Source organism: Penaeus monodon, chromosome 37 (genome assembly GCF_015228065.2).
Source record: "Penaeus monodon isolate SGIC_2016 chromosome 37, NSTDA_Pmon_1, whole genome shotgun sequence".
NCBI lineage: Eukaryota > Metazoa > Arthropoda > Malacostraca > Decapoda > Penaeidae > Penaeus > Penaeus monodon.
In genome coordinates this window covers 1,528,525-1,541,024 of record NC_051422.1, presented here as the reverse complement: position 1 = coordinate 1,541,024, position 12,500 = coordinate 1,528,525, and the positions used below count along the sequence as shown (strand labels likewise).

Here is a 12,500-nt window from a genome sequence, read left to right as displayed (position 1 = left end):
ATGAATGGAGACATGGTCAAGGAAATGGGTGAGAAGGACAGCGGGGGGATATCTGATTTTGGTGGGTCAGGGAATAACAGAGGAGCAAATACGGGGTAAGGTATAAGCCATGGAGGGACAAAATGGACAGAAACGGAAGAGGTCGGAGATAGGGAAAAGGGGAATGGGAGAGGAGGGTATCCATGAGAATGGAGAAAGGAGTAGGTAAACGTGGACAAGAAGCTAAGGTAGGAAACAGGGATCGTGGGATAATTAGTTTAGTGAGGGGAAGTTGGTGCAATCGAGTATAGCAACAGAGAGAGAGAAAAGGGTACGGCTTCGAGAGTGAGATGGCATGCCTGATTCAGTGTACATGCTCTCAACTGGAGAAGAAAGTAAGAAAGTAGGGCTAAGCGAAGACCACAGTGGTGGACTGTATCAAGATGAGCAAGGAGGGAGGTTGAGGCAGAGGAGTAGATATGGCATCCATAATCGAGAGTGGAGAGGATCAATGTAACATGAAGATGGAGTAGAGTTTTGCGATCTGAGCCTAGGATATATGGAACAGAGTTTGCGATGGCGAGCTTTTTCTTTAATGTAAAAGATATGGTCTCGCCAGGACAATTTGTAGTAAATAATAATGCCAAAGAATTTGCCAGAGGAACGGTATTGGAGTAGAGTGCCATATAAGAAGAGTGTAGGTTGGGGACCTACACGTGTGCGAGAGAAAAGGATGGAGAAAGATTTGGAGGTAGAAAAGTGGAAGCCATGGTTAGTGGTCCAGGAAGATACTGCTGATATTGCAGACTGAAGGGATTGGCGGAGATTTATTATGGATGTGTCAGAGGCAAAGATGATTAAATCATCAACATATAGTGATGATCTAGCTCCTGGTGGTAAAACTGAGAAAATGTCATTAATGACAAGAAGGAATAAAGTGGTACTGAGCTCACTGCCTTGTGGGACACCTTCGAACTGAGGAAATGATGATGTGGAAAAGGCAATTTTGACCTGGAAAGTGCATTTGGAGAGGAAAGACTTAACTATAAAGACATCCATGTTTCTGCGTATGCCTAGGGCGGACACTTTTTGGAGAATATGGTACCGCCATGTAGTATCACATACCTTTTCTAGGTCAGAGAATAAGGCTAATATGGTAAAGGCAACTAAGAAAGTTATGATGCTACAGCCCTCTTAAGTTTTCATTTTCATATGATGTCAGTTGCTTCTTTTTGTTCACAGGTGCTCATATTGAGATGTTCATACCCTACAGTGATGAAATTTGAATAATTTCTTTGTGCATTAACAGTAAAATTAAATAACACCATCCATGTTTTGTCTGAACTTACTTACACATGTTGTCATGAATATGCTATGTTATATGTATTTGGTCACCCATTTCCCAATATAGGAGATATTGCTGACTTCAAAAACTATTGTAGCATCAGTCTATCAACTGGCAACAATTCATGATGAACTGTACCTTATGATCATCACTATTATTTTGTATAATTACTGTTCTCCTTTTAAACAATATGTTTTCAAATTCACCTCTCACAGATATATACCATTTATAATATTCTTTAATAACCTTCATTAAAGAACTTGGATATTATATTAAGTAACATTAGAACTTCATCAACAAATATTGGTTCAGCAGGTTGGTACAATTGATACTCTTAGTTATACTCATCTTTTTATTCATACATGAATGAAAATTATAAAAGTGCAAAAGCATTAGACTGACACACATTGGTCACTTATCACTGAATATTCTTATCCTATCAATACATTTCTAAATAGTAATGTATAATAATTTATATCTAAATCATTCTGGCACCATTAACTAAACCTAATAGACTCGGGCATCTATCAATAATAAAAATAACATTGGTATTCTTATGTGAAAATTTACACACAGTGTGGCAACTAAGGGCAAACTTCATGGTACCTGCACAATAATTACCCCAAATCAGAAAAATGATCTATATTATCAATACTGAAGATAAGGACATCAATTTTGCTGAAAAAAATATATTCAAATTTACAAGGCTATTCATAACTAAAAAGGAAATATTCGTAGTGAACAATTATGAACCAATATTGGTTACGTAGACCAATTTTGACTAGCTTAAAAAAAAAGGAATAATTGCTTTCAACTTTAGAAAGAGAAAACTCTTTGATGTTCTGAAGTCAACACCAAATTTACAACCATTTTTCCTCTATATACACAGAAAAGTTTGGCTTCAAAACTTCACTGGACCAAAATTATTGCACGGAAAAGATGAAATGATGCAAGTCTAACAAGTCAGTTTGCTTGTTTAACATAATATACTTCCACAACACTTAACATTCATAAGTGAACAACAACAAAAAAATCACAGCCATATCAAAAGTAAACTAGACATACGACATCTTGAAATAAAATTAATAAATACATATTTACATTGGAAATGAAACTGTACTTTTTGACCAGGCATCTACATAACCATGTGGTTTTTTAACTACAAACCTCTTCCTTATACTTAATTCTTGATAAACTAATGTGTATTTCCTTCACATATGATTAAAATCTGGGATGTTCTATAATACAATATATATGTAAACAGTACACAACATGTGTATGCTTGAATACACATGCATATAAATTGATAAGTCACGGAACTTTTAACTTTGAAATATAAAAAAGGAACCACAATATGCATCTTGTACTATACCCTATCAAACAACCTAGACTTGAACCCTACACCAGCACACAAAATCCTCAAAAAAGGGGCATTCCTTTATTTTATGTACAAAGAACTCAACACCTTTTAATTGAGCACATCCTAATGTATATCCTAAGTCTTCTCTTACAATGTCATGTGAATCGATGGGTTGCCTTCTTTTGATGCTTGTCTCTTGAGGGTAGCACAGTACAATATCTGATTCTTTCTTTGATTATTCCTTTATTTATTTCAACATGAAATAGGGAGGAAGAAATAGGAAGAAATGAAAAAAGAAAGAAAGAAAAAAAATGGAATGAAGAACAATTGTATGAGATCATGGAATGATTGAGATTAACTCACTTGGGTCCAAATAATATTCTTGCAAAAGCACTGTAACATCCTTAGTCTACACTTTCACATCACTGGGCTCTTGGATATACATGTCAATATCAATATATCAATATTAATTAAGAACAACAATTATATATTTCATGGGATCTCTATAAAATAATTTTGTACAGCTGTCAATATTAATAAATAAAAATATAATTCTGAAGCAGATAATTAAAGCACCAAAACTGGTCATACTTAAGAAGAAAAAGATAAAAAAGTAGAAAAACAGACATGACAATAAATAGCAAAAGGACAAAAATTCAATTCCTCTGTCACGACAAATGATTTTATGAGTTGTTCAACAACTCTTCTTTTTTTTTTTTAATGTCTTAATTGTGCACCCAACTCGTGGTCTATTTGTGTGGGAAAGCAGGCTTTGTCAGGGTGTGTCTTGGCCTGGACCGAGAGTTTCGTCTCTCCCTGGGGGTGGCTGTTGTGGCTTCTTCTGATGATGTTCGTGATGTATTGCTCCTGTCTGTGCGCAAGTAGGGTGGCACCAGCTCCTGTGCTACATGGACTAGACGTGTATGCATGACTTCACAGTCGATCTGCATTAGAGCCACATTATTGGGAGGAGGAGCTAGAGAGTCATTCATAGACTGGGGTGTTGGCATTAGCAGGGACATCCTGGGGCGAGCTGAGTCATTTCGTGCTGTTGCAGGGACGAGGAGGTGGTCAGGAGAGAAGGATACAACATAATATGTATCATCACGCCTCTGGATAGCCTCAAGGAATGATGTTAGACGAGGGACAGTAGCCATGACTGAGGTGTCCTCTTCAGTGCTGATAACAGAAAAACAAAATGCATGATAAGATCTCATTATTAGCAAGGAATCAGCAAATGAACTTATCATCAAGCCAACATGATAGCCTTCAAAAGAAAAGAACTTACCTAGTAGATGGCTCAACATAATGAACATAATGGTAAAGTGGTGCTGGTTTGTTGGAAGGTTGCTGGGGTGGGACTAAGGCATTCCAGACCTCACTGCCAACTTGCTTGCTGAGTTTCTGGCTTGGTTCTCCCAAGTTTTTGTGCTTGTTCAGGCGGTTCCTTCCTTCCCTCGTCTTGGGATGTGACAATAGGGGTCTCTGGTTGTTGTTCTTCTTCTTGTCCATCTTGTTCTCAAACCAGCCTCGTAATTCAGTCTCCAGCCTAAAATGACCATACGTTATCTATGACAATTTTAATTTGAATATGGACAAAATTCAGATTTGAAAAATACAGTCTAAATCTTCTTGCCTTCTTCTTGAAACAGCACATAACACAACCCTAAGGACTAAAAGGAGAATATGACCAAACGAGTCTTCCTGCTTACCTCAAACTTTCTGTTGCATTGATGTACATGGGACACATAGACGAGGTGTTGGTGTTCAAGTTCGGAATTGTGCCTTCCTCTGCCGAAGGCTGGTTTTCATCGGCCCAGAGGAGTGAGCGGTGCTTGAAGCCTGTGCCTAGAGATGAGGGTTCTACACCTTGCATCATTCTCTTGAGAGATGACAATCTTGATTCATTGCTTAGGAAAATTCCCCTGTTTGAGGAAGGTTTGTGCTTAGAATGATCTGATCACTATCAAGGTAAGAACTATTACAGAGGCACACATGCATGCATGCACGCACGCACGCACGCACACTCACTCAATATCTGACATCCAAGTAGGAATTGTATTCTTTTTAAAAGAAAACAGATATATATATATACTTAAAAAAAAAAAATCTTTACAAGAACAATGATAATTACAATGGAGAACCACAATTAAAAACAAATAAGACTGTCCAGTACTTACGTCAAAGGACCTAGGTTCAGAGATAAGAGGAAAATTATGGCAAACAGAGCAGTGGTCGTTTTCCTACTTGGGCTGCGACCCAATGCATGCCGCAATGACGCACACTCAGACTCCAGTGATGATACCTTTTGTTGCAAGCGGATATTATCCTGCAACAAAAATGGAACAGTGAACTACCATAACAAACACAAAAAGGGCATAAATTTCTAATCATACACACAAAGACTACAAGCAAATTACTTTACAATTTGTATGTACCTCTTTCAATCTTTTATTTTCATTTTGTAGCTCAGTAATGTTTCCTTCAAGTGCCATGACGTATTCTTTCTTCTTCTTACGAGATAGACAGGCGGATTCTCTGTTTTTTATCATTCTCTGTTGTCTTTTAAGTGCCTTCAGCTGTAAAAACAAATGATACACATGATACAAAAAATGATTATCTATAGAAAAAGAACGAAAGAAAGAAAAATAATCTTAATAATGAAATAATACTAAAACCAACAATAATGAAACTAATAATAATAACTAAGATTAAAATAATCTTATAAAAGGAACTAATCAAAATAATAATGATCACAAATAGAGAGAGAAAAAAAGTGAATGAAAAAAAGAAAGAAAGACAAAATTTACATCACACGTACATCTGGAACGTTGCTGTGCTTCATGCCTGGAGCAAGGGCAGGAGCGAGAGGTGCCAGAGGTGTGGTAGGGGCTGCTGGGGGCACTACAGAGGACTGAGTGCCAAGAACTGTGGGCTGGTTGGTTATCTATAGAGGAAAAGGAATGATATGTTTGAAATAGTGATAGTAATAATGGTAATAAAATTAACCATACTGCACTCACAGCAAGCTTTACACAAATTTCTATACATTCGAACTTGACAGAATGACGTATCCCATTTTATCTTTTAAAACATGATGCAGATTGGACAAAACTATTTTTGCTATGGGGCTAAACTTAACCAAATAATAGTAGATGCTTTGTTATAACTGGCCCTGCTGGTAGATGTTCCTGAAAATGAACTTGTGAGAATGGCAAGTATGTTTTATTTGTCCTTAACACAGTCTGCTGCCCATATGGAAGGCTGGGATGGGGGTGGGGGTAAAATCACTAGCATTAAGGAGTTATGCAGAATAAAAGCTTAAGGAATTATGTAAAACAGAAAGATAATTAACCAATCCCAGATCTTTTAAAGTCATTGGAGGAAGAGTTGAGAATATTCTTGTGTATCTCCCTAATGAAATGTAACTTACTATTGTGAGTAGTATACGATACCATGATTATTATGGTTTTTTAAATTTGTTTGTTCATATTCTCTTTCTTTCTCTGCCTGTCTGTCTGTTCCTCTCTCTAAAAAAAGGTTTACTCAAGAAAATATAATACTACATTCATTCATCTTTTTTTGTTTGTTGTTAGAAGAGGAAAGTGTGCCTAGCTATGATAATAACTTCTAGATTAAAAAGGACTGTACAATATAGGCAGTCCTTACTTACCTTTATTTTATTTTCATTTTAATCAGTTCATTTATCTTTTATATGTTTTTTACATTCCCTAGGCTTGCAATACGTGGTACAATATTCTTTACTCTTGTACAACATTTCTCCTTTATAGTAAAATAGGTATTGTGTTAGCTGAAGGAGCATGTTTAAAGTAAACTAGATTATACTATAATGCTAGGTACATTAGGTGTATTAGAGATGTATTACAGACACTTCTAACTTATGATATTTTCAATGTACAATAGGTTTATCGGGACAAAATCCACAAAAAAACAGAGATGTATCTGAATGTTTACACATATACAGCTACACAATTCAAGGGAGTAGACAATGCATACCTGTGATGTAAGGATGGATGGTACTGGGCTAGGAATTGTAGGTGTGGCAGCAGTTACTCTAGACTGCACTTGAGGAGGAGGAGGTTTCAGCTGGACAACCCTTGTACTTCCCCCCGTGCTTATGGTCCTTGTCCCAACTGTTTGGAGTGAATATTTGATAGGTTTGCATGAGTTCTCTATGGGATACAAATGGGTGAGAAAGAGAGTATGGATAAAAAAAAAAAATAAAGGAAGAAAGAAAGAATGAAAGAAAAAGGCAGAATGAAAAAACATTGGTTAGCTCAAGGTCACAGTATTAGTAACGACTAAATAACCATTCAAGATCACTCTTACTTGACAATGGTGTGAAGGGTCATTTCTTATACTAAACTGGCCTATTTCATGAAAATTTTAGGAAATTGTACTATGTTTTAAACCATGCTAATCATGACCTAGGTAACTAATTCATTCTACTAAATGATGCCATAAGATCATAAGTTATGAAAATGTAGACAGACATTACATTATAAATGTTTATGGCATGTGCACGCACACACGCACGCATGCACACACACAAATATATATATTTGATGTTTAAATATTCTAAAAAAGAACTTCCACATGAAACTCACCAGTTTTTGGCAGTGTCAACTTTGGTCCTGAAGAGGAATTTACTATGCTAATAACCTGAGGTTGTGTTGTACTTGTGGTCACAATTTTGGGTTGAATTTTCATGGTTTTGGTAATGCGGCCCCCTTTGGTTGCCCCTTGATTACCTGTGCCTGCATGAAAACAGAACAAAAGTTATAGAAATCATCTTAAAAAATCTCATCTACATGTATGGCTGTAATATTGAAAAGGAAAGAAAAAGAAAAAAAGAAAGAAAGAAAAGAAAAGAAAAGAATACAATAGTAATAACAATGACAATAATCACAACAGAAAAGAAAAATCCTAAAATCATAGCAACAAGAACCAAAACATTGTCACTCACCATTTCTCGTCGTTATGGTAACAACTTTGATGGGTTGCGTCATGTGATTTGCTGTCATGCCATTTGTGCCTTGCTTCTGGTGCTGGTGAGGAGGGGAGAGGACTACTGTGGTTGCAGTCGATCCTGCAGGCGAGAGAGGCTGGGGACTATGAGGGGGAGATCCGTCACTTTGTGGTGGGGTTACAGGTGGAGTGTCCAGAGCCTGATGATTATAATAAACAATAGTTATATATAGGGTTATTTTCCTGTATAAAGAGGGAGGTTTAGAAAGAATGTGAGACAGCTATTCTAATGGTGGTCTGATATGTAGTAATACAAGGGAAACATCATTTTGTCATTATATCACATTCAGGCATCAAAATATCATCCACGTGCAAATGATCCAACCTAAAGTCATAGCCTTTTATAATATGAACAGGTCCATAAAATGACATCCTCTGAGGAATCCCACAACTCAAAGAACCAGGAACTCACCTTGACATTGGGTTTAATATCAGGACCACAGAGCAGTTCCCAGATGTCATGACTATCATCAGGGGATGGTGGCATCTGTAGGAAATGCTGTGGTGAAGATGGCTCCTTCTTTATCTGTTCAAAAAAATGTCTTATCAGGAAAAGGATTGCCATAACCACATAAAAGTTTATATAAATATGAAATCAAACTTTAATGGGTTATACTAATAATATTTTCAGGCTGACTCAATATTCTCTATCTGTTTAAATTACACTTTATGAAAAATATTACCATAACCACATAAAAGCACAAACTATAGATAAACATGATATCAAATCTTAATGGGTTATACATATAATATTTCCAAGCTGATTCCATAGTAGTCATGAACATACAATGCAGGCATTTTTTGTTTAGAGGAGGGGTGGGGGAAGGCTTAACTCCTAGGAACTAAACACCATATAACTTGCAAATCTAATAATCAGTTTAATATAACAGAGAGACTTGTTATAATCCTACTAGCTATTGGGTATCCTGTAATGCATCTGGGTACATGAAGGCTTCCATTTATTTAACTGTAATCCTTACTGCTGATGAACATATTAACTTATATTAAGAACACATTCTTTAAGGAATATCTAAGCTGCATTTAAAAGTCACTTTGGTAGTTATGTAAGACCTTTAACATTATCGTTACAGAAAATGGTTAAAGAAGGGAGAGTAGCTTATAGCGATGTTAACAAACAAAGATAAAATGCAAGGGAGAAAGAAGTCTAAAAATAATAGAGCTTATCTCACAAAAAGGTCATTGTTCATACGCCAGTGCAAGGGGGATAATCATGCAACACCGTTCTTATAAACTGACTTCCTACATTAGACACTAAAGCAGAAGAAAAAGAAATCTTTCTTGGCTACCTTACTGAACATAGTATAGTTCCATTAATTATCATCTTTGCTGCAAATGGATTCTGGTTATGCTGACAGGACTGATCTCCTACATCCCCAAATTATCTGCACTTTTTTTAAGTATATCTAAAGATACAGTGCTAGCAACAAATCCAGCCACTTTTGACCAATTTAAAAGCATTAATCACAGACATAGAAAAGAAAATCCATATTCTCAAAGCATAAAATTCTTCTTGACACAAATTCACAGCAATAAATAGAGTGGACTGTGTCATAAGTCTATAATACTAGCCTGCAGTTGACATAAAATATCACGAGAGAGAGAGAGAGAGAGAGAGAGAGAGAGAGAGAGAAAGAGAGAGAGAGAGAGAGAGAGAGAGAGAGAGAGAGAGAGAGAGAGAGAGGAGAGAGAGAGAGAGAGAGAGAGAGAGAGAGAGAGAGAGAGAGAGAGAGAGAGAGAGAGGAAGGATAGGTGTGGGGGGGGGAGCTTGAGAAAATTAAAGAAAAAAAATTACTTCAAATCATCTACCTATAAACCTGAAAATTCCAGAGAGAGAGAGAGAGAATAAAAAAGAGAAAGAGAGAGAGAGAGAGAGAGAGAGAGAGAGAGAGAGAGAGAGAGAGAGAGAGAGAGAGAGAGAGAGAGAGAGAGAGAGAGAGAGAGAGATCTTCATAAGCTGCAGTAACTACTTACAATTTTGTCTTCAATGAGTACTGATGAAATCGTTTCATTTTCTGCTTCTTGTCCAGCCACCAAATTTGGATACAATGCTTGAGCCAGTTCCTCTGCTGAAAAGTCATCTGAAAAGGAGAGAAAAATCCAATTATGAAGAAATATTTGTGCAAAGAAAATTACTGAATATGTAGCATATTGGGGAAAAAGAAAAAGAAAATGTACACACACATCCTTTAATATTATGGCAAAATCAAAGAAAGAAGAAGAGAAAGAAGTAGAGGAAGAAGAGGAAGAAGAAGAAGAAGAAGAAGAAGAAGAAAAAGGAGAACACTACAAAATGAAACTACCAAGTGAAAAAAATAAGTTCCAGATTACGTACTCTCTGACTTGAGGGTGGAGGTTACACTATCTTGGTTAGTGAATGTCTGGAATATGTCTCCAGGACTGTGCGATGACCACGCGGAGACTGGCTCAAAGTCATCAAGAGCAAGAGGAAGCTGGAAGAAGGAATTTAATTTTTTTTTCTAGATCTACGCCCTTTATACAATATACATAAAATACAGTAGTCACTCACTATATTCACTTTATTTCTTAGCTTTTAAAATTAATACAATAACCATCAATATCATCCTACTTTAATGCAGGTAGGGTGAATTTGTGTCTCACTGTCATACAGCCCTAGTGTGTTTAAAATATATATTTTTTTTATTTTATTCAAAGCTATTCTGGTTTCTAGATTAAGCTCTAAGACAAAGAATGTTTTCTCAGTGATAAAATGTATGCTGGTTTAAAGTCCATAGTAACAGACATTACACCAAAACAGGGTTTCTACGTCTGTTTAATGTCCCCGCTCAACAGTGTCAAACATGCATCTTTACCCTTTAACTCTTCCGTGTGTGTTCTGGAAACCAACATTTCTATTTCTATCTGCGGATGTGGGATTCTAAATATAAGCATGAGTCAATGTCTTCTTTTCGTGACCTACTTTTAACAGTCAGTAATGTGAAAGGGCAACATTTCAAAGCAAAAAGAACAATAAATAACTAAATATCACAGCAAAACAAATATGTCTGTCCTTTATAACATACCAATATAGTACAAAATCTGAAATACAAGCACTATGCCACAGCAATATAAAACCTACATCTGATACATAATTATGAAAATATATTAATAAGCTAATGAACATATGCATTAATAATCACAAAAAGAAATATGTATTAATATGAAGCTTCATACAAAATACTCCACTGTTTTAAAAAGACTCAAACACATACTTCCAAGATTGCACAATAGGTCTTTAGAAATCACTATATCAGCAGCTTTGGCAATCTTACCTCAAGGTCATGAGACAGTTTGTGAATAAGGTCGTCATCACTGCTCGATTCCGACACATCTGCAAATCAGAAAAAAGAGTTCAAGCAAATACCGCAGCGCATGAATAAAAAACATTAAACTCAACATGTACAAAGGAAAATAAGATTAAAACTATACTCTGGCAATATATGTTACTTTAATCATGTATTGCACTTCAATTGTACTTGCAAAGCAAAATGTACAACAGCCATTTCAATAATCTGTTCAGATTTGTATCTAATGAATTCATAAAAGTCAACTACTGAAATGTCAATTGTATCTTTGCATTGTGAAAATATTAATTCTCATCTGTGCACTGAAAATAGTTTTTACATACTGAAATACAGTGGAAAATGACACAGAGCAAAATCATATCAGGAAAGGTGCAGAAAATGGAAGAGAAGAAAATACTGGAAGAAACAAATGAACATAAGAGAGAGAGAGAGAGAGAGAGAGAGAGAGAGAGAGAGAGAGAGAGAGAGGAGAGAAGAGAGAGAGAAGAGAGAGAGAAGAGAGAAGAGAAAGAGAGAGAGAAGAGAGAAGAGAAGAGAGAGAGAGAGAGAGAGAGAGAGAGAGAGAGAGAGGAGAAGAGAGAGAGAGAGAAGAGAGAGAAAGAGAGAGAGAGAGAAGAGAAGAGAGAGAGAGAGAGGATGAGAGAGAGAGAAGAGAGATGAGAGAGAGAGAGAGAGATGAGAGAGAGATGAGAGAGAGAGAAGAATAAAGGCACGCCAAATCAAACCAAAAATTGAAGAGATCAACACAGGATAGAAAACAGACATAAAAGGCACACCCAATCAACACAATCACCATCCACTCGCAAATCTATGACAAACATCCCCATGTAACGTACACACGCCAACCACATAAACCTGGTGAGATTAACCTGGAAGAGGCCACGATGCAAAGTCTATTTGTGACAAGAGGTCCTCCACTGTACTTTCGGTATCCCTTCCCCCCCCAATTACCTGGGGGGTGTTCTGTGATGTCATAGTGGCTTCTGAACGAGATGGATGGAAAATGTTTTTGTTTAATTTGCATTTTTAAGCTTCATTTCTATATTTGATCTTTTTACCTTTTTTGCGTAGAGGTGAATTGTGAAATTAATGTGTAAATTGTTCACATATTCACCCAGACACAAAATTATTGTAGTTGCATACTCTTGCAAAAATTTCTGGTGACTTATCAACTTCCACTTTCCTATGTAGCTATTCTGCTATTTGACACAAAAGGCCTACCTTATCTCTCTCTCTCTCTCTCTCTCTCTCTCTCTCTTTCTCACTCTCTCTCTCTCTCTCTCTCTCTCTCTCTCTCTCTCTCTCTCTCTCTCTCTCTTTCTCACTCTCTCTCCCTCTCTCTCTTACAAACACACACACACACAAAAGGAGGAGGAGGAGGAGAAGGAGGAGGAGGAGGAGGAGGAGAAAGAGGTGGAGAGGA

General features: G+C 36.6%; 1 protein-coding gene across 4 annotated transcripts in view; it reads right to left on the bottom strand.

The window, feature by feature from the left end:
- Positions 1-1,662: 1,662 nt before the first annotated feature.
- Positions 1,663-12,500, bottom strand: part of LOC119596285 (cyclic AMP-dependent transcription factor ATF-6 alpha-like) — a 46,604-nt gene continuing 35,766 nt past the window's right edge. For 2 of the 4 annotated variants that reach the window (XM_037945450.1, XM_037945448.1), the window contains exons 2-15: positions 11,947-12,060; positions 11,045-11,103; positions 10,087-10,204; positions 9,726-9,832; positions 8,146-8,259; positions 7,672-7,873; positions 7,313-7,462; positions 6,702-6,838; positions 5,506-5,631; positions 5,123-5,263; positions 4,865-5,013; positions 4,397-4,609; positions 3,973-4,233; positions 1,663-3,863 (exon numbers count right to left, since the gene is read on the bottom strand). In XM_037945450.1, the coding sequence (XP_037801378.1) occupies positions 3,434-3,863; positions 3,973-4,233; positions 4,397-4,609; positions 4,865-5,013; positions 5,123-5,263; positions 5,506-5,631; positions 6,702-6,838; positions 7,313-7,462; positions 7,672-7,873; positions 8,146-8,259; positions 9,726-9,832; positions 10,087-10,204; positions 11,045-11,103; positions 11,947-12,060 (2,321 nt within the window). In that variant the 3' untranslated portion in view covers positions 1,663-3,433. The remainder of the gene's footprint in view (positions 3,864-3,972; positions 4,234-4,396; positions 4,610-4,864; positions 5,014-5,122; positions 5,264-5,505; positions 5,632-6,701; positions 6,839-7,312; positions 7,463-7,671; positions 7,874-8,145; positions 8,260-9,725; positions 9,833-10,086; positions 10,205-11,044; positions 11,104-11,946; positions 12,061-12,500) is intronic. The other 2 variants (XM_037945452.1, XM_037945451.1) reach the window with 1 other exon arrangement.